Here is a 26,409-nt window from a genome sequence, read left to right as displayed (position 1 = left end):
TGGCTAAATGAAAACAGTTCTGCAAATAAGAGTGGGTCAAAAATGCTCCACAGAGATGTGATAGACTTGCTATCTTGACCAGGTTGGAGGAAATCAGTTGGAGAGCTTTTGTTTCCATTGATAATTAAAATCATAATTAAAAAAAAATGCCTTTTGTAATTACTTGGGTTCTCTTTGTCTAATCAAAATTGGGAATATTTTTTCACATCACTTTATAATGTGTATGCATTTGGACTGATTGGGATTGAGGAACACTTTGAACACCAGATGTGGGTAAAGATAACCAGTGGAGATTCGTTTCAAGCTTTAGTGCAGATCTGAAGACAGATTTCTCCATGGAGAAAACATGCCTTGCTTGGTTGATGATGATGTTGTTGATGATGATGATACTATGGCTTGTGGAAAGTCTGCCTTTCCTTACAATCGCACCTTTAAATAAGAGGAGCAGGGGTGTATTTTTGGAGCTGGGGTGAAACACAATGGCGCCCTTCAGGCTATATTTACACTTTCCCCTTTGGTACACACACCAGTTCTTCTACTATTCTGAGGGTTACGGTAAGCAATCCCAGCATCCCCTTCTGCATTTCCTTCCACAATAAAGTAAAGAAAAGAGCTGGAAGGGAATAGCCAAGGGGCTGAAACGGGGCTGAAAGGAACCGCTGTAGAGACCGGGTTTAGGAGAAGCAGTTCGAGTTCGTCTACAGTGCCGGGACTCTGAGCTTGGTTCGTCCTAAAGATGGTGGAGAACATGGTGAGCGACTCGCATTTTCACAACCAGTTAGCGTCCATAATGGAAATGCTGGCAAAGACCGCCGTGCTGGAGATCGGCAAACTGGTGGAGGAAAGTCACGCGGTGTTCAGGAGAGAGATTTCTCGCAGGATCTCAGAAAACGAGGGTCTGAAGAAGAAGTGCGATTTGTTAGAGATTAAGCTGAAGGCGAGCAGGAGGAGCGCGCAGGAGCGAGGCGAGGCGCACAATGGTCCGAATAAAGGTGAACATGCAGCACTTCTATTACTAATTCAACATCTCAAACATCATACAGCACTTCTATTACTAATCCAGCATCATACAGCACTTCTATTACTAATCCAACATCATACAGCACTTCTATTACTAATCCAGCATCATACAGCACTTCTATTACTAATCCAACATCTCCAACATCATACAGCACTTCTATTACTAATCCAACATCTCCAACATCATACAGCACTTCTATTACTAATCCAACATCTCCAACATCATACAGCACTTCTATTACTGATCCAACATCTCCAACATCATACAGCACTTCTATTACTGATCCAACATCTCCAACATCATACAGCACTTCTATTACTGATCCAACATCTCCAACATCATACAGCACTTCTATTACTGATCCAACATCTCCTACATCATACAGCACTTCTATTACTAATCCAACATCTCCAACATCATACAGCACTTCTATTACTGATCCAACATCTCCAACATCATACAGCACTTCTATTACTAATCCAACATCTCCTACATCATACAGCACTTCTATTACTAATCCAGCATCATACAGCACTTCTATTACTGATCCAACATCTCCAACATCATACAGCACTTCTATTACTAATCCAACATCTCCAACATCATACAGCACTTCTATTACTGATCCAACATCTCCAACATCATACAGCACTTCTATTACTAATCCAACATCTCCTACATCATACAGCACTTCTATTACTAATCCAGCATCATACAGCACTTCTATTACTAATCCAACATCATACAGCACTTCTATTACTAATCCAGCATCATACAGCACTTCTATTACTAATCCAACATCTCCAACATCATACAGCACTTCTATTACTAATCCAACATCTCCAACATCATACAGCACTTCTATTACTGATCCAACATCTCCAACATCATACAGCACTTCTATTACTAATCCAACATCTCCTACATCATACAGCACTTCTATTACTAATCCAGCATCATACAGCACTTCTATTACTAATCCAACATCTCCAACATCATACAGCACTTCTATTACTAATCCAACATCTCCAACATCATACAGCACTTCTATTACTGATCCAACATCTCCAACATCATACAGCACTTCTATTACTAATCCAACATCTCCTACATCATACAGCACTTCTATTACTAATCCAGCATCATACAGCACTTCTATTACTAATCCAACATCTCCAACATCATACAGCACTTCTATTACTAATCCAACATCTCCAACATCATACAGCACTTCTATTACTAATCCAACATCTCCAACATCATACAGCACTTCTATTACTAATCCAACATCTCCAACATCATACAGCACTTCTATTACTAATCCAACATCTCCAACATCATACAGCACTTCTATTACTGATCCAACATCTCCAACATCATACAGCACTTCTATTACTGATCCAACATCTCCAACATCATACAGCACTTCTATTACTGATCCAACATCTCCAACATCATACAGCACTTCTATTACTGATCCAACATCTCCAACATCATACAGCACTTCTATTACTAATCCAACATCTCCAACATCATACAGCACTTCTATTACTGATCCAACATCTCCAACATCATACAGCACTTCTATTACTGATCCAACATCTCCAACATCATACAGCACTCCTATTACTAATCCAACATCTCCAACATCATACAGCACTTCTATTACTGATCCAACATCTCCAACATCATACAGCACTTCTATTACTAATCCAACATCTCCAACATCATACAGCACTTCTATTACTGATCCAACATCTCCAACATCATACAGCACTTCTATTACTGATCCAACATCTCCAACATCATACAGCACTTCTATTACTAATCCAACATCTCCAACATCATACAGCACTTCTATTACTGATCCAACATCTCCAACATCATACAGCACTTCTATTACTAATCCAACATCTCCTACATCATACAGCACTTCTATTACTAATCCAGCATCATACAGCACTTCTATTACTAATCCAACATCTCCTACATCATACAGCACTTCTATTACTAATCCAACATCTCCAACATCATACAGCACTTCTACTAAACTACTATTTCTATGTACACATTCCTTTATTAAAATATTCATTAGTATAGTTTTTTTCTTTTATTAATCCATTTCTTATACTAACACTAGTTCTTAGATTACTCCATTAATTTAGCTAACCCTAGTAGTTACACTAATCCAATATCTTACACTTCCCTATACCTTATATTAATCTATTTCTTATACTAAACCTAGTTCTTATACTAACCCTAGTCTTTATACTAACTCTGTCTTATACTAAACCTAGTCCCTATACTAACTCTGTCTTATACTAACCCTAGTCTTTATACTAACCCCAGTCTTTATACTAACCCTATGTCTTATTCTAAACCTAGTCCCTATACTAACTCTATGTCTTATACTAACCCTAGTCTTTATACTAACCCTAGTCCCTATACTAACTTCATTTCTTATACTAACTCTAGTCCCTATACTAAACCAAATCATTAGTCTAACCCCAGTACTTCTACTAACTCTGTAAACTCCGTAAAGAAAAACATTCTGCACATGAAATTGCTTTGAACTATCGCTTTATGGCTTTGTGGAAATTTATCTCCGTGTTGAATAGAAACTGGACATCGTCCCACCATCGACGGCGTGTTTGGGAAGGAGTGGTGCATGGATCTGTGGAAAGACAAGGAGTCAAATGCGGCACAGAAGCAGCAGAGCCGTGTGGACCCGTGTATGATCGAGGTGTGTGTGTGTGTGGGTGTGTGTGGGTGTGTGTGTATTTATGTTCTGAGTCAATGTAATTACACTGGTGTAAGAGCATGGACGACTGTTTTGTACTTCATAAAATAACCCCCAGTGTTCATTCCTATTTTATGACAAGAACAATAAAGGAACACAGTAACAATTACATTAGTCAGAAACATCAACAGTTGGAGATGTTTGAGGGTAGGATGTTTTGGAGAGCTGCAACCTAAAGGGGTGGGGCAGTCTGAGGTTGTCTGAGGCATTTTGAAGGTGGGACATTTTTAGAGTGGTACAGTCTGAAGGTGGAGGATTATGAGAGTGGTAACGTTTGGAGAGTTGTACAGTCTGAGGGTGCGACGTTTTGAGAGTTGTACAGTCTGAGGGTGCGACGTTTTGAGAGTTGTACAGTCTGAGGGTGGGACGTTTTGAGAGTTGTACAGTCTGAGGGTGGGACGTTTTGAGAGTTGTACAGTCTGAGGGTGCGAGGTTTTGAGAGTTGTACAGTCTGAGGGTGGGACGTTTTGAGAGTTGTACAGTCTGAGGGTGGGACGTTTTGAGAGTTGTACAGTCTGAGGGTGGGACGTTTTGAGAGTTGTACAGTCTGAGGGTGGGACGTTTTGAGAGTTGTACAGTCTGAGGGTGGGACGTTTTGAGAGTTGTACAGTCTGAGGGTGCGAGGTTTTGAGAGTTGTACAGTCTGAGGGTGGGACGTTTTGAGAGTTGTACAGTCTGAGGGTGGGACGTTTTGAGAGTTGTACAGTCTGAGGGTGGGACGTTTTGAGAGTTGTACAGTCTGAGGGTGCGAGGTTTTGAGAGTTGTACAGTCTGAGGGTGGGACGTTTTGAGAGTTGTACAGTCTGAAGGTGGGACGTTTTGAGAGTTGTACAGTCTGAGGGTGGGACGTTTGGAGAGTTGTACAGTCTGAAGGTGGGACGTTTTGAGAGTTGTACAGTCTGAGGGTGGGACGTTTTGAGAGTTGTACAGTCTGAGGGTGGGACGTTTTGAGAGTTGTACAGTCTGAGGGTGGGACGTTTTGAGAGTTGTACAGTCTGAGGGTGGGACGTTTTGAAAGTTGTACAGTCTGAGGGTGGGACGTTTTGAGAGTTGTACAGTCTGAGGGTGGGACGTTTTGAGAGTTGTACAGTCTGAAGGTGGGACGTTTTGAGAGTTGTACAGTCTGAAGGTGGGACGTTTTGAGAGTTGTACAGTCTGAGGGTGCGACGTTTTGAGAGTTGTACAGTCTGAGGGTGCGACGTTTTGAGAGTTGTACAGTCTGAGGGTGCGACGTTTTGAGAGTTGTACAGTCTGATGGTGAGACGTTTTGAGAGTTGTACAGTCTGAGGTTGGGACGTTTTGAGAGTTGTACAGTCTGATGGTGGGACGTTTTGAGAGTTGTACAGTCTGAGGGTGGGACGTTTTGAGAGTTGTACAGTCTGAGGGTGGGACGTTTTGAGAGTTGTACAGTCTGAGGGTGGGACGTTTTGAGAGTTGTACAGTCTGAGGGTGGGACGTTTTGAGAGTTGTACAGTCTGAGGGTGGGACGTTTTGAGAGTTGTACAGTCTGAGGGTGCGACGTTTTGAGAGTTGTACAGTCTGAGGGTGGGACGTTTTGAGAGTTGTACAGTCTGAAGGTGGGACGTTTTGAGAGTTGTACAGTCTGAGGGTGGGACGTTTTGAGAGTTGTATAGTCTGAGGGTGGGACGTTTTGAGAGTTGTACAGTCTGAGGGTGGGACGTTTTGAGAGTTGTACAGTCTGAGGGTGGGACGTTTTGAGAGTTGTATAGTCTGAGGGTGGGACGTTTTGAGAGTTGTACAGTCTGAAGGTGGGACGTTTTGAGAGTGGTGCAGTTTGGTAGAAATGTTACAGTTACTCAATTGTCAGTCATCCTCGGTGTCACATGCACTGGGGCAGTCTAATTAAATAATTATTTTTATTTCTGTTTGTTAGTCGATTGATCTGATGGAAGATGACGGACCCGACATGATCATCATCAAAGACGAGACATTTGACGACGGCCCGGGCAAAAGCAAGCCACACACGAACCCGAGGATCAACGAGAAAGGTTCATTAAAAGATCTGAGATTCATATAAACCATATAATTGCTGTATACGCTCCACAACGTTCTCTTCTTACTTTATTTACGTACAGACCTGCCGTTCTCTGAAGCGGATCCGGAAGCGGTCCAGAGTGGCGAGGACTTCATCGCGTACGCAGCGGCATTGGACAACACGCAGCTGCGTGGCGCCGCGGACCAAACGTTCGACGTCAGAGCGGACCAGAGACCTCCTGCACTAGGAGACGCCGCCACGTCATCCAACATGAGCTCGGAGGAGTTTGCTGGATTCTTTCCCGCCAACTTGCACTCGGATGCTCTGAAGAACTTCACATCGGGTTCGGAGCAGAAGAAGTTCGAGTGCGTGTTCTGCGGGAAGAACTTCAACTACTTAAGCTATTTGAAAGTGCACTTACGGACGCACTCCGGAGAGAAACCCTTCAGTTGCATGGTGTGCGGCAAACGCTTCGCTCAGAAGACGTACCTCAAAATCCACATGCGTACGCACTCCGGAGAGAGACCCTACACCTGCATGGAGTGTGCCAAGAGCTTTTCGCAGAAGAGCTCACTAAATATACACCTGCGCAGCCACACCGGAGAGAAACCATACAGCTGCGTGGACTGCGGCAAACGTTACGCTTATAAACACGGCTTCAACATTCATCAGTGCAACAGCTAAAACTCGAGCAAGGTTACGTTCCATTCTATTCGACACACACACTGTGCATTGTGCAGATGGGCACAAAACACTCCAGCTACCAGTTTAAGTGAAACAAGGTGCATCTACTGACTGCATTTTATATTTTTACATTTACACCAGAACAACTTCTAATTATCTTTCATACAACTGAGCAGTCGAAGGTTAAGCACCGCAGTGGCAGCTTGCTGGTGCTGGGATTTGAACTCACAACCTTCTGATCAAAAGTCTTACATCTCAACCACTGAGCTACCCCCTACCCTACTACTGCTTTATCCCCCCTGTATTGCCCCCTGTCTATCATTAGAATGGTACAGAAGCTCAGCAGATGTTATTTGGGTGGTGTTCATTCTTAGCACAGTATTAACACTAACATAGTGCTATATATGTGTGTGTGTGTTGCTAGTATGAGTGTATCGTGTGTCAGTAAGTTCGTTTTTTAAACGGCTGAAGTTTTATTTCGATATTATTTATTTGTGGAAGGAGCCTCAAGTGTCAGAGTTTTGGAAGAGCCGAAACATTTTTCCTCCATAGGAAAGTCTTCACTACAGTGGAATTCATGCTTCATAAATTCTCTTTAAGATGTGGGTGTTTTTGAGTTTGGGTTTTTACGTCAGACGTGTTTCAGTGGACATTCAGTATTGACTACTAGGGAATTTTAAAGACTGGAAATTTTCCATTGGAATTAATAGGAAACAGGGAATTCACAAAATTGCAACAGGGAAATTAAATGTAGTTTAAAAAACAAAAAACCTTAAAGTATAATTTAGGATAAAACAACCGGCTTTAATACAATTTTAGTTGAATTTCTTTCCTGGACATTCATCAATCACATGCTCACTTACTGCAGGGTGACTGAGGCCACACCCCCTACACCATGAGGCCACACCCCCTACATGCACCGTTCATCCTTCCATAACAGAAACATCGTTTATTGAATCAATAACAAAACCATGTCAAAAAAAATTTCCATCTTGGCGATTATTCACGTGAGTTACGTAAATATTACATACATTATTGTTTTAAACTTCCTTGTGCCGTGTGAAAGCTATTGTGCAACAAAAGTATAGCAACAATTAAATCAAAGTAAAAAATTTAATTTTTTAAAAAATATCTGTATTAGTTTGCATGCGTGTCGGCTTATGACCAAACAAATGTTTCTGTTCATGTTTGTATATGGAACGGTTTATATGAATTCATCACATTTCTATTGAATTCACATAAATTCCTGGGAAGTTTGCAACTTGGAATATTCTCCAGATGAAATTTCCATAGAATGTTATTGGGAAATTGACCAAAAATATTTTTTGCAAGCCTATTAACTACCAATGTGTTTTATATTTTAAATAATAAAAAAAAACCTCTCTGTGTTTGGAAAACGGATAAAAAATTCAGCTGCCATTTGAAAGAAATCAATTTTAAGGTAGAAGGAATGACTCTGTTCCATCACATAATACTGGGGTTAATTTTTTTTTTTCCATAACAGCACAACACACTGGTTTTTCTCTTCAATCATGTACTGATTCTTTTTCGCTACATCATATTGCCAAGGTTTGTCTCTAAAACCTCACCCTTTCCTCAATAACCCCAACCCTTTGTCCAGGGCAGATCAGGGGCAGAACCACAGACATGCCCCAGTCAGTAAAGGCACCTGTACAGTGATCTGTAGTATCCGTATGAACCTGATAAACTGGTAGCTGAGTGTAAAATCGTACTAAAAACACACAAAAACTAAAATCTTTTGCATGTTGGTGAACTTTTGTTTTTTCTTAGCATAGTATAAATTATTCTTATACATTTTCAATTCTTTTACCTTTTATATTTAACCCTTTACGTGTTCAGAAAGTGAAGTATTATTATTATTTATGTTTGTCCTGATATATTTAATGTTTTCCGAGTGAGTTAGTTATTCAGCATTTTGTACAGTCTCTTTAGTATTTATTTACACCACTATCAGCTTTCTACTATTGCTTTTTAAGCTGATTAATAAATCAGAAGCTCAGAAGGGAACTATGCGAGTGTTCGTTTTTCTTTCCTGTTTGCTTTCTCCTTGGTACAGTTTCGGATTTTTTAAATGACTTAATCCTTTTTTTTTTTTTTTTAAAGAAGTATAATTTTTGTAGCCACCTTTTTAAATTCTTTAAGATTGTTTCTTTTGTGTGTGTTTAATGAGCATTTAAATGACTTCTGATTGTTACATTTTTTAAAAGACAAAAACATCTTGAATAAAAAAATTTTGTTTTTCTTTTAAGTATTTAAGTTATTTTTCATTGGAATTGGAATTTAAATCAGTGTCGATTTTTAATAACAAAAAATATTTCGATTCCTTCTAATCCATAATAATTAATAATTGTCTGTGTGTGTGTGTGTGTGTGTTTATTCACCAAAATGGAGATATTGCAGCTAACAAAAACTACAGAAAAGAAACTAAAGACTGGACAGAACTTACAGTAATCACAAGTAATATTTCTTTCAGATCTGCTTAATTAAAATATACAGGATGTCTTTGGGTGCTGTAGCATTAACTTTCCCTTAAGACCCAAGATAAGCTTTTCCTGCTATAGACCTCTGACCTCAGCCCTATTGGACACCCCTGACTGCACCCCGGTTTCCTCACCTCACCTACATCAGTACCTGACTTTACTAACAAACACCCTTGTAGCTAGAAAGAATCTAGTGGAACATCTTCCCAGAAGAGTGGAAGTTTATATAAGAGCAAGTGGAGACTAAATGTGGAATGGAAAAATGACATAATCTTATGAACATAGTGTGCCTGTATGTGTGTGTGTGTGTATGTATATACAGTGCAGACCAAAAGTTTGGACACACCTGCTCATTCAAAGAGTTTTCTTTATTTTCATGACTATGAAAATTGTAGAGTCACACTGAAGGCATCAAAACTATGAATTAACACATGTGGAATTAAATAGATAACAAAAAAGTGAACTGAAAATATGTCATATTGTAGGTTCTTCAAAGTAGGCATCAAGAGAATGCCAAGAGTGTGCAAAGCAGTAATCTAAGCAAAAGGTGGCTACTTTGAAGAACCTACAATATGACATATTTTCAGTTGTTTCACACTTTTTTGTTATGTATATAATTCCACATGTGTTAATTCATAGTTTTGATGCCTTCAGTGTGACTCTACAATTTTCATAGTCATGAAAATAAAGAAAACTCTTTGAATGAGGTGTGTCCACACTTTTTGTCTGTACTGTATATATACACACAAAAGTCTTCTTGTGCCCTGTCTTCCACAACCTCACCTTAGTAGCAGAGTTTGACTCTGATCCTTTAAAAGCCCAGACTTTGTGCAAAAGTAAGAATTAAAAGCCAAAGGGTGGTTTAGTGGCACCAAATATTAATTAGATTTTCTCTTTTGTTCACGCACTGAATTTTGTAAATTGATAAAGGTAAGCAATTAAAATATATATATTTAAAATCATAGTATTTCTTTACACCTGCCTAAAACCTTTGCAATCCTATATATAGGATTGTATACTGGACTATCTATCTATCTATCTATCTATCTATCTATCTATCTGTCTGTCTGTCTGTCTGTCTGTCTGTCTGTCTGTCTGTCTGTCTGTCTGTCTGTCTGTCTGTCTGTCTGTCTGTCTGTCTGTCTGTCTGTCATATTTGTATATAGGTATGCAGAATTTGCTTAATATCACACTGAAAAAAAACCCACACAATTCTTGTAAAATACATCATATATTTGAAGTCGATACATAAAATCCATACTAATGATGCAAATGCAACGTTTTTCTTCCCCTTACAAATGTAGTTTGAGAGTAACTATTTACATACTGAACTAGAAACAAAATGCTGAGATTAATGCTTTATGCCTGGGCCACACTACACCATTAAATCCACCCGAAAGTACTGTAGAAGTGCAAAAAAACGCCATATATAATTGCAGATAAAATGTTTTTAAATAAAACTCTGCGCTCTTTCAGTTTAGGCTCATGAATCAGGAATGATCCTAACTCTCAGAGCGTAAAATCTTCTTTGTGATCGAATAGGAATCTGGTGGTGTGTAAATATTATGATTTCGAGCCGGGGAGGGGTTGGTCTGTGTGTGTGTGTGTGTGTGTGTGTGTGTGGGGGGGGGGGGGGTGTTAAGAACAGAGGAGAGCAGAAGATCTATTCGGTGGCCATCTTGGCACGAACCCCTTCTCTTAAAGTAAACAAAAGACGGTAAGAAAATTATGAACCTGGATGGATGAGAGAGCGCTTTGGAAATCACTGTTAGGAACCTATAAATAAGAAACGATAGATATATGGAAGGACAAAAAAAGCTGAATTATAAAAGAAAAAGCTGATTGGCTCTTTTTGGAGAGGCGAGGCTGACCTAATACAACTGCAACTATGTAGACAATATCGGAGGATCGTGCGAAGATAAAAACCACCTTACTAAACATTGTACTTACCCTCGAGTGGGAGTGTTTAGTGTGCAGATGGTGCGGTCGTGATGAACACGAGTGCACCAATCACAGGCTTGCTTTTAAAACGTGACATAATAGGCAGGATTGTTCAAGAAAGCCAAAGCCGGAATGTCAGGAAGTGTGTTTTCTTTTTCAAAGCAGCACAATTCATCTTTCAAAGACACACACACACACCCTCCACACCCACAATTGTTTAAGACCATTTGATTCCATTCTAGTGTGACTCAGGCATTAGTTACATCAAAATCTCACTTCATGTTCTTTGTTTCTTGTAAGATTTTCATGAAAAAAGTACAAAAAACGCACGAGACTGACAAACAGAGAAACAGGAACTGATTTTTAAAATCTGTAAAAAAAAAAATTCATTCCCGAGATGAAACCTGCGTGAAAACAAAATGATAATAATAATAATAATGTCACTGCCATTTTTCCACAGCATTTCTCATCCTGCCGTTCATCTTACTATGAATAGCCAGGTGGTGAGTCAGGTTTCCTTTCTGGGTGAAGCTTTTGCCGCAGAGGGTGCACACGTATGGCCGCTCTCCCTTGTGGATGCGCTCGTGAGTGGTGAGGTTGCCTTTCTGCGAAAACCCTCTTCCGCAGAAGCTGCACGTGTGAGGACGTTCGCCCGTGTGCACGGCGTAGTGAACCTTCAGATTGGCTTTGGAGTGGAAGAACTTGCTGCACACCTCGCAGCGGAAGCGCATGTCCGCTGTTTTGGGCGACATTTTTTCCGGAGGCAGACACTTGTGCGTCCGGAGGAGGTTCTTTTGAGGGAAAATCACCTTGCAGACGCGGCACGTGTGCGCGTTGTGCTTTTGGTGGCTTTTCATGTGCAGCGTGAGGCCGTTCCGGCGCAGGAACGTCTTACCGCATTCGGGACACGTGAAGTCCGTCTTGCCCGAGTCGTTGCCCGGACCGGCCCGGTGATGTATATTAAATCTGTCAAAGTAATTAAAAATGTGAGTGCTGCCTCCACCCGAGCTGGACATACACTCCGGGTCGGTTAGAACGTCCCGCTCCACCTCCTTCTCCACCTCGCTCTGTCTCTCATACGCCGCAGCCTCGCCCCGGTCACCCTCCATAAACTCAATAGGCATGCAGTGCTGCTCAAACCCCAGCTGATCTTCTTCATTAATGTCATTGTTCTCATCGTCACCATCCCCACCACCCTCACCATCATCTTCATCGTCGTCGTCATCGTCGCCTGACACGATGACATGCTGAACAGTGCCGTCCATAGATATGAGCTTGGTCGCTGCAGCTCCTGGGGAATCTGGTGCCATGACGTCGACGTCCGAGGTCTCTGGAAATCCTGCCGATATGAAGTGGATGTCGTCATCGTCGGTTACGTCTTCCGGAACGTCATGAGGATCTGATGACATCTTTTTTCTGCTCCGTAATGCTGTTTAGGGGATTAAACAGATTCCTTGTTAATAATCGATCGATCGTTAACGAGACATGAGTAAAATCAGTGCACGGTATAAATGCGTATTTGGTATCCAAAAATGCTCAGCAAAATACGGATGCTGAGATTCAGAGAATGGAAAAAAAAAAGTGTATCGAATACAAGTGGGCATTCTGTATCGCGATGCGTCGTTTGTAACGTATTTGCATCGGTAAAAATTACTTTTATTATAATCTAAATGTATTATTAGTAGATGTGCTACACACTACGGAGACCGAGGCGTGTCCCGAGAGTCGCATAGAACACGGATTAACATGGCAGAGGTAGAGCTGCATCTTCCTGCAGACACAACAGGAAAAAAACATCTGGTACCCTCTCCTCTGTCAATCACAGTGACACCAGCCAATCACCATAGCCTGTGAGCTTATGTATACAGATTTTTTCTTCTGAGTGTGTTACTCTGCCCTGCAACTCCCTGCATGAGCAGCAGTTTGAAAGGTTGTTGAGGTCTGATTGACAGACCTGATAGTTGTAGCTGCTGGATGATGGGAATGTTTTCAGGAGAAGGTGCTACAAACCTGTTCCAGCATGACAAACTTCCCATGTGGACAAAGCCAGCTCCATGAAGATACATGGGTTGGAGCGGAAGATCTTAAGCGGTCTGCTATAGAACTCTGATCTCAAGACCATTGTGGTGGAATATATCTCACACAACACTCAAACATCTAGTGGAACATTTTCCCAGAAAAGTGGAGGTTATTATACAGTGAGGAAAATAAGTATTTGAACACCCTGCTATTTTGCAAGTTCTCCCACTTAGAAATCATGGAGGGGTCTGAAATTGTCATCGTAGGTGCATGTCCACTGTGAGAGACATAATCTAAAAAAAGATCCAGAAATCACAATATATGATTTTTAAACTATTTATTTGTACGATACAGCTGCAAATAAGTATTTGAACACCTGTCTATCAGCTAGAACTCTGACCCTCAAAGACCTGTTAGTCGTCCTTTAAAATGTCCACCTCCACTACATTTATTATCCTAAATTAGATGCACCTGTTTGAGGTCGTTAGCTGCATAAAGACACCTGTCCACCCCATACAATCAGTAAGAATCCAACTACTAACATGGCCAAGACCAAAGAGCTGTCCAAAGACACTAGAGACAAAATTGTACACCTCCACAAGGCTGGAAAGGGCTACGGGGAAATTGCCAAGCAGCTTGGTGAAAAAAGGTCCACTGTTGGAGCAATCATTAGAAAATGGAAGAAGCTAAACATGACTGTCAATCTCCCTCGGACTGGGGCTCCATGCAAGATCTCACCTCGTGGTGTCTCAATGAACCTAAGGAAGGTGAGAAATCAGCCCAGAACTACACAGGAGGAGCTGGTCAATGACCTGAAAAGAGCTGGGACCACCGTTTCCAAGGTTACTGTTGGTAATACACTAAGACGTCATGGTTTGAAATCATGCATGGCACGGAAGGTTCCCCTGCTTAAACCAGCACATGTCCAGGTACGTCTTAAGCCAATGACCATTTGGATGATCCAGAGGAGTCTTGGGAGAAATTCATGTGGTCAGATGAGAAAAAAATAGAACTTTTGGGTCATAATTCCCCTAAATGTGTTTGGAGGAAGAAGAATGATGAGTACCATCCCAAGAACACCATCCCTACTGTGAAGCATGGGGGTGGTAGCATCATGCTTTGGGGGTGTTTTTCTGCACATGGGACAGGGCGACTGCACTGTATTAAGGAGAGGATGACTGGGGCCATGTATTGCAAAATTTTGGGGAACAACCTCCTTCCTTTAATTAGAGCATTGAAGATGGGTCAAGGCTGGGTCTTCCAACATGACAATGACCCGAAGCACACAGCCAGGATAACCAAGGAGTGGCTCTGTAAGAAGCATATCAAGGTTCTGGCGTGGCCTAGCCAGTCTCCAGACCTAAACCCAATAGAGAATCTTTGGAGGGAGCTCAAACTCCGTGTTTCTCAGCGACAGGTCAGAAACCTGACTGATCTAGAGAAGATCTGTGTGGAGGAGTGGCCAAAATCCCTCCTGCAGTGTGTGCAAACCTGGTGAAAAACTACAGGAAACGTTTGACCTCTGTAATTGCAAATAAAGGCTACTGTACCAAATATTAACATTGACTTTCTCAGGTGTTCAAATACTTATTTGCAGCTGTATCATACAAATAAATGGTTAAAAAATCATACATTGTGATTTCTGGATTTTTTTTTAGATTATGTCTCTCACAGTGGACATGCACCTACGATGACAATTTCAGACCCCTCCATGATTTCTAAGTGGGAGAACTTGCAAAATAGCAGGGTGTTCAAATACTTATTTTCCTCACTGTAAGAGCAAATAACGACTAGATGCTAAATGAGATGCTCAAAAAAAGTACAAACCAAGCATACGCTTAACTTACAACCTATTGCTTGTTTTCGTACAATCCTGGTTTACTTCAGTTTAAGAAGTTCTAAACGCTGTATCATTTCCGTCTTACTTGGACTGATGATGCAGATTTCCTGGTCAGAAACCTCCTCTTTGATGGAGCGCACGTTCCTCTCCTCATCATTTTCAACCTGGAGCAAAGAAGTAAACGGATGACATGCGATAAAGAACATAGTTGAAGTAAATGCAGGAAATGTGACCTCGTATACCTCAGATATGTCCAGTTCCACCTCCACCACCTCCTGTTCAGTCCTGGGCCTCCCGTCCCATAGGCTGGAGCACCACTCCTTCCCGAAGATGCCGTTAATGGATGGTGGAGCGTCTGATGTATTGGATGAAAAAAATAACTGGATTAGTATGATTGTGAATTATTAAACTCATATTTTGTAACCTCTATCTATGTAAAGCTGATTGTTAAATGTGCTCCATAAATCAGACTGGATTGAATCGAATGTTCTTAATTGGACACAGTTAATTGCGCATGCGCAGAAAGCTCCCTCTTTTGAGCGCTCGAAAGTCGGATTGGATGATGGACATGATTAGAGTCAAGATCTGCGTGAAAACCAGAGACAGAGACAGAGAGAAAACACGTGAGGCGGCACCTTCCGTCGTCTGGACGCACACCGACCGGCAGCTCGTGCGCGGCGCGCGCATCGCACGCGCCCCCGCGCCCCGCAGCGCCGCCACTTCACCCTCGAGCGCGCGGGTCTTGTCCGCGAGCGCCGCGTTGTCGCGCATCGCGCGCTCCAGCTCGAGCCGCAGCGTCGCCAGGTCGCTGTCCACGAGCTTACAGATCTGCCGCACGAGCGCCCGACTCATGATCTCCATGATGGAGTTCAGCTGCGTCTGGAAACACCGCGGCTCGGCCATGACGACGGGAAAGAAAACACTCGCGCCTTCGTTCCGGCAACGATAACAAAAATGCTTTCTTTCTTTTTTCTTTCTTTTATTTATTTATTTATTTATATATATATAAAAAAAAAAAGCTCAAACAAAGAAATAAACGAGCGGGAAAATTAAAAATAGAAATAAATAAACGATGCGACAAACCGAGCGCGTTTAAAACTCATTATTAAAAACAAATAAAAACCCGGACAATGTAAAGAAGCAGATGTGTACGCGGAGTTCCGCCAGACTGTCGTCAACAATAGGAAATAAACTTGATTTCACTTCCGGGAAAAAGTTCGGGATTTTGTTTAGTTTTTTTTTTTTCTTTCAAAATAAAAGTTGTAAAAAAATAAAAAAGGATTTGCGCGGTTGGTGTTTGATTTTGGTGTTTATTTAGGCAGCGTCTCATTTTGTGGGCGTGTCCATTTTAATGAGGTGTTATTGGGAATTGTTTTTTAATGGAGAATTGAACTGGGGGGGGGGATTGTTGTGGGAGGTGTTTTTTTATTAGACAGGTGTTTGTAGGAGGAGCTTATTTCAGACAGGTGTTTGTTTGTGGAAGATTTTCCAAAGTCTTTAGCTGTCTTCAAACAACGTCTTAAGATTTTTTCAGTAGTATTTATATTATCCCTTTTCCAACTTCTTTCCAAAGTCACCACTGGCTCACTCAGTAGGGATAAAATAATAGAAGGTAATTCTGTAAATGCTTTGGAATAATGTTAATTAAAAGTGGTATACAAATAAACGTTGAATTGACTCAAGCATCAGACAAAAACCATAAATACAAGAATATGGTTACCAATATCGTGATACAGAAAAGAAAGAAAATAAAAGAACTTGTCACATGTACTTTACAGCACAGTGAAATTCCTTCTTCGCATATCCCAGCGATGTTAGGAAGCTGTGTTCAGAGCAAAGGATCAGCCATGATACAGCGCCTTTGGAGCACACAAGGTTAAGGGGCCTTTCTCAGGGGCCCCAACAGTGGCAGCTTGGCAGAATTTGGGCTTAAATGTCCAACCCTCTGATTAGTAACTCAGAGTCTTAACCACCAAACTGCCACTTTCCCCAGCAGACACGTCTACACGAATGAGTGAAAAACAGGCACGTGGGCATAATAAATCACATTGAATTTATTCATAATAAATAAATCAAATATCTTTATGGCCTCAACTAAAATAATAATCCCACAGGCATGTTTCATTCCAAATCCAACACCACCACAGAGCAACTCCAGGTCCAGACGGAGTTAGTGATGGCATGCGCCAGAGTCTCTTCAGACAGAGGATTCCTGTAACAGTATCTGTTGAGGTGGAACACACACACACACACACACACACACACACACACATACATGCAAGTACATGGAACATGCAGTACTTTACATACTGAACAGCCCAGACCACAAAAACACCGGGCGACATCACACAGAAGAAACGCATGGAAGAACCATGGAGACGGAAATGTTTTTCCTGGAAGACGACCCGTGTTGCAGGGCATGTGGGGAGATCTTCAATGTTCCTCTGGTTCCCTGCTGCATCTCGTGTGGCTCGGGGTTTTGCTCATCGTGCCTGTCTTGCTTTTCTCAAAAGTGTCTGTTCTGTCAACAGCGAAAGTGTAAAGAACACGGCGTGAAGTTGACGCTCTTCTGTTTCACAGAAATGAGTCTGATATGTACAGCATGCCACAGCTCAGGGATTCATAAGAACCACAGGGTTTTCCCGCTGAGCGACACCGCGCAGGAGTGCAAGGTGGGAATGATTATTACACCGTTATTACTGCGCTGTTGAATTCTTCATTCTGATTGGTCGGGTAGGTGTTTGCTGTATGAACAGATGTGACACAGCTGGATATCACAAGTGTACATTCATTTTAGTGCTTATTTGTTACTTTATATTTTTTTGTAAAGAGGAAATAACTGATAATCAATGATATACAGAATGTTTTTGGGCAGATGTCGATTTAACATTAATGGAAGGAGTCTCCAGTTCCAGGGCTCTGTACAGGTCTGTGTTTATTTTCTCCATTTAGAGAGAGAGAGAGAGAGAGAGAGAGAGAGAGAGAGAGAGAGAGAGAGAGAGAGAGAGAGAGAGAGATGAGTAAAGTTTTTTGCTATTGTAGTGTAAGTATAATTGATAAATGAATAAAGAGAGAGAGAGAGAGAATGGGAGGAAAAAGAAAGAGAAAAAGAGAGAAATGTTTTTGCTGCTATATTGTAAGTGTAAGTGATAACAGGATCTAAAAGAGAAAAAGAGTAAAAAAGAAAGAAACTGATGGAAAGAGAGACAGGAAGGATGAGGCTGGTAAAGGATCAACTGTTTTCTATGCTATAAAAATAAGTAAAAATAAGCAGGATCTAAGAGAGAGAAGGAGAGAGAGAGAGAGAGAGAGAGAGAGAGAGAGAGAGAGAGAGAGAGAGAGAGAGAGAGAGAGAGACAGACAGACAGACCGAGAGCGATACAGTAGATAGATAGATAGATAGATAGATAGATAGATAGATAGATAGATAGATAGATAGATAGATAGATAGATAGATAGATAGATAGATAGATAGATAGATAGATAGATAGATAAGCTGTTGAAAGAACAAATATTTTTGCTGCTGCTGCTGTTTGCTCATTTCCCAGACGTTCCACAGCATTCATTGTTACTATTAACATAGAAAAAGTATATCATAATAAGAGCATCCTCTGATGAAGTGCTGTTAAGAATAACAAAAAATCCTGATTATTGGAAAACAGTGGACTCACACACCCCACTGATTATCTTACTATAACAAATTACTCCAAACTATATCTTCTTTACTAATGCATTGCAACATGCAGACCTGATGAAATCCCACACACATGCAGTCTCTTAGCTTTTAAGATGATGTCTATTGGTCTTTGCTTTTACAAGCGATTTGGATCAAATAAAACTGCATTAAGTTAAACACAAAACCGAATAACTTTTCCTGTGATTACTCAGCACAACCTGTCCACAAGATGTTTCCTGACTTATCTGTCACCCAGCAGAACTAGAACAACGTCTTTACATTCACCTTTTTTTTTTAATCATGACATGTTTAAAAACAGCAAGCAAAGCTGAAAGGGTCACATATCCAGGCACTTGACCTCAAAGGGCAAAGCTTATGTCACAGTAACTCAATCCGACTCTGCAGATGGTTACAGCCGCTTCAGGTTTTACATACTTCAGGCAAAACAGAAAGTTGAAGGCACACGTCCAAATCCGAGGACATATTTAGTACGGTGTCTCCATGGTACCGAGCTAACCTGCTGACGTGTCTCTGGAGATGGTTTTCCTTCATCAGCAATCAGGAATTCATCACAAAATGTTAGAGATCTGTATCTATAAAATTGCAAAAAAAGATCTTCAATTTCTGGGATACAACCAGACCATATGTGTTTCTTTGTCTCAGGTTTCTGTTTACAGTCTTCTGGTCTGGAAACGAGCACCAACAGATAGTTGCTCATTTCCCATTACTGTGTATAAAAAGTAACTCAGATAAGGCTTAGCTTTAAAAGATGGTGTGAGGGTATAGAGATATGTGAGTGTGTTCAGAGGAATTGTAATTCATCTCACAGAAAGCACGAGAGCCTGAAAGTTTTCCAACTGCACATTTCAATGTTTATGTGTTAGTGCAAGTAAAACCTATAAAAGTCATTTAGTCAGAGCAATTACTTATATAAATTTTCATTACTGTAGCAAGCAAAACCTAAGAAAATATTAATTCTGTTCTCCATGCAGAATATGATTGAGCTGCCACCAAATTTCCATGGACGACACTGAATCGTAGAAATGCTACCAAAATTCTATTGGCGCCCTGCTATACAATAATGGTGCACAATATACCGTTACTAGAAAAATATCGTTTAAGAGTGACAGCTGTAGTTCTAAATGTGCGACAACAGGGGGCAGTGTGTGGCCGGTAGTAATGGTATATTGTGCACCACTAACCTACAATATACATGTATATTAGGACACCGCCAAACCTTATACTTACACATAAACAATTGCCTAAAATTCCTTATAGAAAATTAGTAGCATGGAAATATTTGCAAATGATGTTTTTGTCCCTAAGATGCACTATATTGACAAAAGTATTGGGACACCTAAGTCTTCTGTCATATGCGGTTCTTCCTCAAACTGTTAGCATGAAGTTGGAGGCACACATTTGTATAGGATGTAGCATTGTAGCATATAATTGTCCCTGTGCATAAAACCAGCTCCATGAAGATCTGCTTTACATGGGCACAAATCTCCACAAGCACAATCTAAAATATAGTGGCACATCTTCCCAGAAGAGTGGAGGTCATTATAACAGGAAATTGGGACTAAATGTAGAATTGTATTAAAAATCAAAAACCATGTACTAATCTTATTAAAACAACACGTCTCAGTGTTTAATGTGCAGCGATTAAATTATTATATGTTTATGAAAAAAATGATAATTACTTTGTGTTGCAGAACATCCTAACCATTTTCATTCAAGTTAAAAATACAAAATATACAAAAGTGTCCTTGTTTGTTCAACTGAAGCCGTTCCATGTCAGTAAACAATGAAAGGTTTATATTTTACTGATACAACACACTGAAATTGGAGACTCCTTCCATACATAATAAATCTTACAAATAAACATCTTGCAAATTTGATACATTACAAACTTTGATAAATGATATATATTATAATTTTTATTCTGCTGTTAATAAGTCGCTGTACAGTAGCTGTTACTACAGAAAAGCTAATGTCCTCCGAACGATCAGAACTGAGAATTCAGCAGTGTTGTGGTGTAGCACAGGAAATGGAGAGAACTCGAGAGTAAAATGCTGTCAGTAATATTGTTAAAGATCATCTGAATGCTTGTAAAAAAAATCCATACAAATCTTATATGCAGGTGTCCACATACTCAGGATTACATTACAAAGCATAAACAGAAAATGAATAGTAAAGAAAATGTATTAATCCAATCTTTACAAAACCTTCAAGTCTTCCCAAGTATGATTTATGGCTGGTAGAATTCAAGACATGTGTTTTTAGTAACTTTAAAACCAAAATTTATCATCAACAAATAATACAGGAATGGCAATAGTAAGAAATAACTCACTGAGACAATGTAAAGAAATAAATGTGAAAAATGGGAATGTCTTTTGGGTTATATTGGATAGAAGAAATACAGATAACTCTAACGTTCTGTTAGGACGCTACTGCGTTGCTCAACGTGAAAACTGGATTTTGAAAGCTTGTGATTTGCGTATTTCAGAACGTTAATTTGAGGCTCGGACCAATTTGGTTGCACGTATGCCGTCTATTTTTGCCTCTTCTCATCTTGTAATTCATTGGCTAATGTGGTGGTGAAATTTGGTTGCCATGCGTTCTTAATACCCTTTGCACATGATCGTCTGACGACGAAGTCAATAATCACCTTTGAGTAAACCCCTTCTTGCTACTTTGGTTTCACTCTGATGTTCACACATAACTCATTTGCATTATGACCTTCTGAAGGGCCGCTGAATAGGTAGGTCTGACTGACGGGGATGTCGAGCGCCAAATCGCAAGTCAGACACTTAAGACTCTAAGTGTGTGATGCCTGAAGAGGTGGAGACCGGAGTAAGACTGGGTGGAGCACAGTAGTCCTATATGAACCTCATCAATAAAGCTAGACCCTCAAAGACCACAATGTCCACCAGGCGTGCCGTCCTTGATGATGACCTCTCATGCCCAATATGCGGCAAGGTTTTTCAAGAACCTGTGGTGCTTTTCTGCAAACACAGATTCTGCAAATCCTGCTTGGAGATCAGCTGGGTTGGTGGAGAAACTTGCGAATGTCCACTCTGCGGCCAGCCGGCATCCATTGGGGAACTCATAGTTAACACGATGCTCAAGAAAACCTGCGAAGGATATCTGAAAGAACGGCGCAAGAGCAACCCGTTTGCATGCAAGGAACATGGCGAATCTCTGACCTTGTTCTGTCTGGAAGATCTACAGCCTACATGTGTTGAGTGCAAGGAAACAGGAATCCACAAAGGCCATAGATTATACTCTTTGGAAGAGGCGTCGCAAGATTGCAAGGTATGTATAGATGAAAGGACAAATAAAAGCTTAAAAGGGATCACCTTAAAAAAGGTATTTCAGGTATCCACTTTTAATATATGGTCCTGTTTGTCATGTCGTGTAGCAGATATATAACGGATTTAGACTTTTACAATGTATACAGTAAGAGAAATTCAATCATGTATCTATCTTGAGCGAGTTCCAGGGAACCATATGTTCAACATGTCTTCTTTAGTTCAGCCAAATGATCTATTATCGCAACAATGCAGACGACTACTGAGTAATAACCAACATATGAAGTGACATTATGAAAAACCATTAAGATATTAATGAAGCATCTGGCGTGATTTAGTTGCTCAGAAACTGATATTGCTGGGACTTCAACAGACCTGATCCTCTTCTAAGAATATCCCTGTATTTCTACTGGCCCTTGCAGGGAGCCTCCTTAAAAAAAAGCTGAAACCAGATACCCAATGCTTTCTCAAATGTTTCTCACTCTCCATACCAGTTGACAGAGTCTGACCTCTTTGACTTTATAACTTGGGTCAGGGTAATGCTGAAGCTTGCATCATGGTTGCCATGTCTTTTTCTTGCCTTACACAAATACTATGACAGCTATGAGATTCCCTTAAAGGGAGGGTATACCTCAAACCACTGGCCTTGGAGATATGGAAAAAACATGCTAAACCTGCATAACATACATAATGTGGCATAAAAGCTATAGAGTCTTAAAATCCAAACCTTAATATTTTAACACTGAATTTCAGGCTGAACTTAAGACCGCTCTGAAGCCACTGCAGGACAAGCTGAAGTTCTTCAGGAATGTTAAATCCACATATGATCTAACAGCAGAACACATCAAGGTACTTACTTACTAACTGAAACTTATTGGCTAACAATAGACAATGACATTTTTGCCATTTTCTTGTCATTTAATCATTTTCAGTTCTCTGAGAGTTTCGTCTTTAATGGAGTTTACGAAGAAATTTAGTACTTTTTTGTGTGTGGCGTACAAGAACATTTGCTCAGATCTTTACTTATAAACAAATGATAAATGAAGCCAATTTGGGAGGACAATTTGTGTTTGGAAAATAGTGTGATGTGCAAGTGTGATTGCTTTTATTATAGAGACAGGCCGAACATGCAGAAAGGCAGATCCGAGATGAGTTTGAGGCGCTGCACAAGTTCCTTCGAGAAGAAGAAGCTACCAAACTCTCTGAACTCAAGAAAGAGGAGACGGAGAAGAGCGAGGCCATAACGGTGAAGATTGAGGAAATGGAAAATGAAATCGCATCCCTTACAAACACCATTAGGCATATCGAAAAGGAGATGAGCGCTCAGGATATCCCATTCCTGCAAGTATGTAATCCATTGTAAACCATCCAGTGGACATTTTTATCCCATTGTTAATAGTTAATAGCCTATTGGAGTTTATGGTGAGGTATCTGTATTCCTTTCTAGAATTACAAGGAAACCATCAAGAGGTATGTCAGCCTTCAAGAGGTTCTCTCTCAACACTAAGATACACATTACTGATATCTAAGTCTGCATCATTCATCAAGGGAATTTTTTCACCACTCTGTGCAGAACTTGGCAGATCCCCCAGGAACCGGAGATGATATCAGGGTCTTTGGTTGACGTAGCCAAACATTTAGGCTCTTTAAAATTCTATGTCTGGAAGAAGATGCTGAATATCATCCAATATAGTAAGTACACAGGGTATATTCCATTCAAAAGAATACATTCACAGTACAGCAAGTTGCACCTGTTCAAAATGTCCTTTGGTCAGTTGCTGACCATCAGGTAATGTGATTTATTAGTGTTTCACAGTTCACATAGGTTACATTGTACATGCCCTGTCCTGTTTTGGACGCCAAATGTGGTATTCAGTGGCATCCAAAATTAACTTTATGCTAATATGCTAGTGCTAATATCGCAGTCAATGCCACAGTCCACATCATTTAGTACATTGCTAACTAGCTGGTCATCGGGCATTAGTTGGCACAACTGCTGTGGAATCTTGAGTCCAGAATTTGCACTGACAAATCTTCTTCACTACACTGAATTCTTTTCCCATAATATGACATTGTTCAGAAATGGTGTTCAGAGCTTGCGTGTTTGGTTTTAGGAGCCAAAAGCAAAACCTGCCTGCTTTTTCTTATGCTTAAAACGCAGTGAAATAGTTTATTTTATGAAAAACACCACTGCAGTAGTGGACAGTAACAAAGTAAAATGTAATTCTTACTGTACTTAAGCAGCTTTTTCGCATTATTGTAAAAGTATTTCCACTCGGCAAGACTTCATCTTCACTACATTTCAAAGTCAAATATCATACTTTTTATTCAACTAGTCGTTCCTTTTTATTTGAGTGGATAAAAACGTAACTGGTCAAACACGCACCAAGCCACCAATCAGGGTCGAGCGTGCGCTCTGTTTTGAACTTGTTTTGTTTGCCGCTGGGTGGCATCTACTAATCCCCAACTTACAGTTCAGCATCAGTTCAACAGCAGGCAATTTTGAGAGAAATAAATGATGGAAGAAACTCCTGACTCGAACTCGCCACAACAACCGTGGCCTTTTTTTCCGTGAGATTTATTTAAAGTACTTTTTGGGCTCATGATCATTGTATTAGAAATCAATCAGTGTTTGAAAAATTTATATCATTCTATTAATAGATCAGTGGTGCTGAGAGTCACATTCGAGTCTTTTCACATAAACTGAGTTGATTAAGTAACAAAATGACAAAAATTTACAAAAATGATAATAGGAACATTATAGTTACAATATATCAGTACTTTGATTTGGATTGTTCGGTGGGATAACTGTAGTCCAACGATCTTCACACCGCTAACCCTTTTAAGTAAATAAATATTAAATTATTATTTATATATCAAGTATGACAATGGCTTTATTGGTTTCGACTTTTCACACGTTCAGCTCCCGTGACTCTGGACCCAAACACAGCAGCGAGCTGTTTCCAGCTCTCAGAGGACCTCACAACTCTTCAGTGCTGCTCCCAGATCTTCAAGCTCCCAGACAACCTGGAGCGTTTCGACGTCGGCGCAGAGATGCTGGCCGCCGAGGGCTTCCGCTCGGGCAAACACAGCTGGGACGTGGAAGTCAAAGACAACAGCTACTGGGTGATCGGGGTCGCCAGCGAATCAGTAAGGAGGAAGGGCAAGAACGTGCTGACACCGGCGCAGGGGTTCTGGACCATCCGGCTGCGTAACGGAGAGTACAAGGCTTGCACGGCACCTTGGTCCTCGCTAACTATGAATAGCAAACCGGACGTGGTAAGAGTGGTGTTAGACATGGAAAGGTCGAAGGTGACGTTCTATGACCCGAGAGAGAGGACGCCGCTCTACACTTTCACAGACATCATCTCGCCACGAGTGTTTCCCTACTTCTGCAGTGCCTGCAAGGAACATCCTCTCAAAATCCTTCCAGTGACGGTGTATATAAAAGCTGGGCATTAAACAAATCCATCCACTTTTTTGGTACAAAATGCGAAAAGGAAATTATTTATTATAACCATGAATATGAATATTACATTTAAATATTTTATGTCAAGTACAACAATGGCTTTATTGGTTTCCACTTTTCACACCTTCAGCTCCCGTGACTCTGGACCCGAACACAGCAGCTGTGATGTTTTTAGATGTCCTTATTTCCCTAATATTCAATATTAGTTCTTTAAAAACAATTTTTTGTTTACCTTTTTGACTTCTGGATTGTTCGCTAATTCATGACCTTGTAATAAATGATAAATTGTAAAATACAAATATATTTTCTTTTTTCCCCCTCACTCATTGCACTGTACTTGATCAAAATAATTTAACATGCTTCTAGACCCAAAATATTCCCATAATTTCAAAGATACACTATTTTGGTAAAATTTGTGGACATACAAATCTTTGATTCATGGTTTTATGTATTTTTTTTTAACAGATTGTTCCACAGTTAGTCAAGATTTGTTGCTATAAAAACCTCCACCCTTCTGGGAAGATGTTCCACTAGATCCTGTGGAGATTTGTGTTAGATTCAGCCACAACGGTGTTAGTAAAGTCAGGTACTGATGTAGATGAGGTGAAGAAGCCTGGGGGTGCATTCAATGTGTAAAATTCATCCCAAAGGTGTTCAATAGGGTTGGAGACCTATAGCAGGAGATTGTCCACTCCAATCCATGTAAAGCATATCTTCATGGAGATGGCTTTGTGCACAGAGGCATTGTCATGCTGGGAAAGATTTTGATCCGCATCCAGAGACATCGTATACGATTGTGTCACAACTTTTTGTTTAAACAGTTTGAGGAAGAACCACATATGGCTAGTAAGTCAGTGGTCCCAATACTTTGGTCTCTATAGTGTATCATAGTGGAAAAAAACTAATTTACAAATATCCCCATGTGACTGATCTAATTTCCTATTTTTTTTTGAAGGAAGTTTATGCAGCTGGTTTTTTCTTTTGGTTCTTCCCAGAAACAAGCCAAATCACATCTGCTCAAATTGGCCATGTGTTCTCTAAAGCAAAAATTTACATTAGAAAATGAATGTACTTGCAATTGCAGGTAGCCAAGACTGAATATCAACATATCAAATGTTTCGGGGGAAAAAAAAAAAACCTACGTTGTTGCA

General features: G+C 40.4%; 3 protein-coding genes across 5 annotated transcripts; 2 read left to right on the top strand and 1 right to left on the bottom strand.

The window, feature by feature from the left end:
- The first annotated feature begins 285 nt into the window (after positions 1 to 285).
- LOC310716930 (uncharacterized protein) lies at positions 286 to 8,529 on the top strand. The gene is made up of 4 exons (XM_083524578.1): positions 286 to 992; positions 3,640 to 3,764; positions 5,716 to 5,830; positions 5,918 to 8,529. The coding sequence occupies exons 1-4, from the start codon at positions 737 to 739 to the stop codon at positions 6,499 to 6,501; spliced, it is 1,080 nt and encodes a 359-aa protein (XP_083380704.1). The 5' UTR covers positions 286 to 736; the 3' UTR covers positions 6,502 to 8,529.
- Positions 8,530 to 10,214: 1,685 nt separating this feature from the next.
- On the bottom strand, positions 10,215 to 16,026 carry LOC310716895 (uncharacterized protein). The gene is made up of 4 exons (XM_083524521.1): positions 15,438 to 16,026; positions 15,045 to 15,157; positions 14,888 to 14,966; positions 10,215 to 12,372 (listed from the first exon to the last, which is right to left on the bottom strand). Exons 1-4 carry the CDS (start codon positions 15,703 to 15,705, stop codon positions 11,384 to 11,386), a joined length of 1,449 nt encoding a protein of 482 aa, XP_083380647.1. The 5' UTR covers positions 15,706 to 16,026; the 3' UTR covers positions 10,215 to 11,383.
- A 1,091-nt stretch (positions 16,027 to 17,117) lies between these two features.
- On the top strand, positions 17,118 to 25,288 carry trim35-13 (tripartite motif containing 35-13). 3 transcript variants are annotated; one of them, XM_083524523.1, is made up of 7 exons: positions 17,352 to 17,474; positions 21,227 to 21,793; positions 22,543 to 22,638; positions 22,904 to 23,134; positions 23,237 to 23,259; positions 23,363 to 23,481; positions 24,713 to 25,288. In XM_083524523.1, the coding sequence occupies exons 2-7, from the start codon at positions 21,362 to 21,364 to the stop codon at positions 25,249 to 25,251; spliced, it is 1,440 nt and encodes a 479-aa protein (XP_083380649.1). In that variant the 5' UTR covers positions 17,352 to 17,474; positions 21,227 to 21,361; the 3' UTR covers positions 25,252 to 25,288. The 3 variants fall into 3 exon arrangements, with proteins under 3 accessions (XP_083380650.1, XP_083380649.1, XP_083380648.1); XM_083524524.1 differs by lacking the exon at positions 21,227 to 21,793 and having other exon boundaries at positions 17,118 to 17,474; XM_083524522.1 differs by lacking the exon at positions 17,352 to 17,474 and having other exon boundaries at positions 20,351 to 21,793.
- Positions 25,289 to 26,409: the final 1,121 nt, after the last annotated feature.

Source organism: Silurus aristotelis (assembly GCF_946808225.1).
Source record: "Silurus aristotelis genome assembly, chromosome: 21".
Taxonomy (NCBI): domain Eukaryota; kingdom Metazoa; phylum Chordata; class Actinopteri; order Siluriformes; family Siluridae; genus Silurus; species Silurus aristotelis.
This window is presented reverse-complemented; position numbering and strand designations above follow the sequence as displayed.

Excerpts from the sequence above, each read along its gene's own strand:
- LOC310716930 (XM_083524578.1), top strand. The coding sequence starts at position 737 with ATGGTGGAGAACATGGTGAGCGACTCGCATTTTCACAACCAGTTAGCG. Across the intron at positions 993-3,639 it reads GCACAATGGTCCGAATAAAG|AAACTGGACATCGTCCCACC; the intron begins GTGAACATGCAG and ends CGTGTTGAATAG. Across the intron at positions 5,831-5,917 it reads CCCGAGGATCAACGAGAAAG|ACCTGCCGTTCTCTGAAGCG; the intron begins GTTCATTAAAAG and ends ATTTACGTACAG.
- LOC310716895 (XM_083524521.1), bottom strand. The coding sequence starts at position 15,705 with ATGGCCGAGCCGCGGTGTTTCCAGACGCAGCTGAACTCCATCATGGAG. Across the intron at positions 15,158-15,437 it reads GTGCGTCCAGACGACGGAAG|ACGCTCCACCATCCATTAAC; the intron begins GTGCCGCCTCAC and ends CCAATACATCAG. Across the intron at positions 12,373-14,887 it reads AATCTGCATCATCAGTCCAA|CATTACGGAGCAGAAAAAAG; the intron begins GTAAGACGGAAA and ends TCCCCTAAACAG.
- trim35-13 (XM_083524523.1), top strand. The coding sequence starts at position 21,362 with ATGAACCTCATCAATAAAGCTAGACCCTCAAAGACCACAATGTCCACC. Across the intron at positions 23,135-23,236 it reads AGGATATCCCATTCCTGCAA|AATTACAAGGAAACCATCAA; the intron begins GTATGTAATCCA and ends ATTCCTTTCTAG. Across the intron at positions 23,482-24,712 it reads GCTGAATATCATCCAATATA|CTCCCGTGACTCTGGACCCA; the intron begins GTAAGTACACAG and ends TCACACGTTCAG.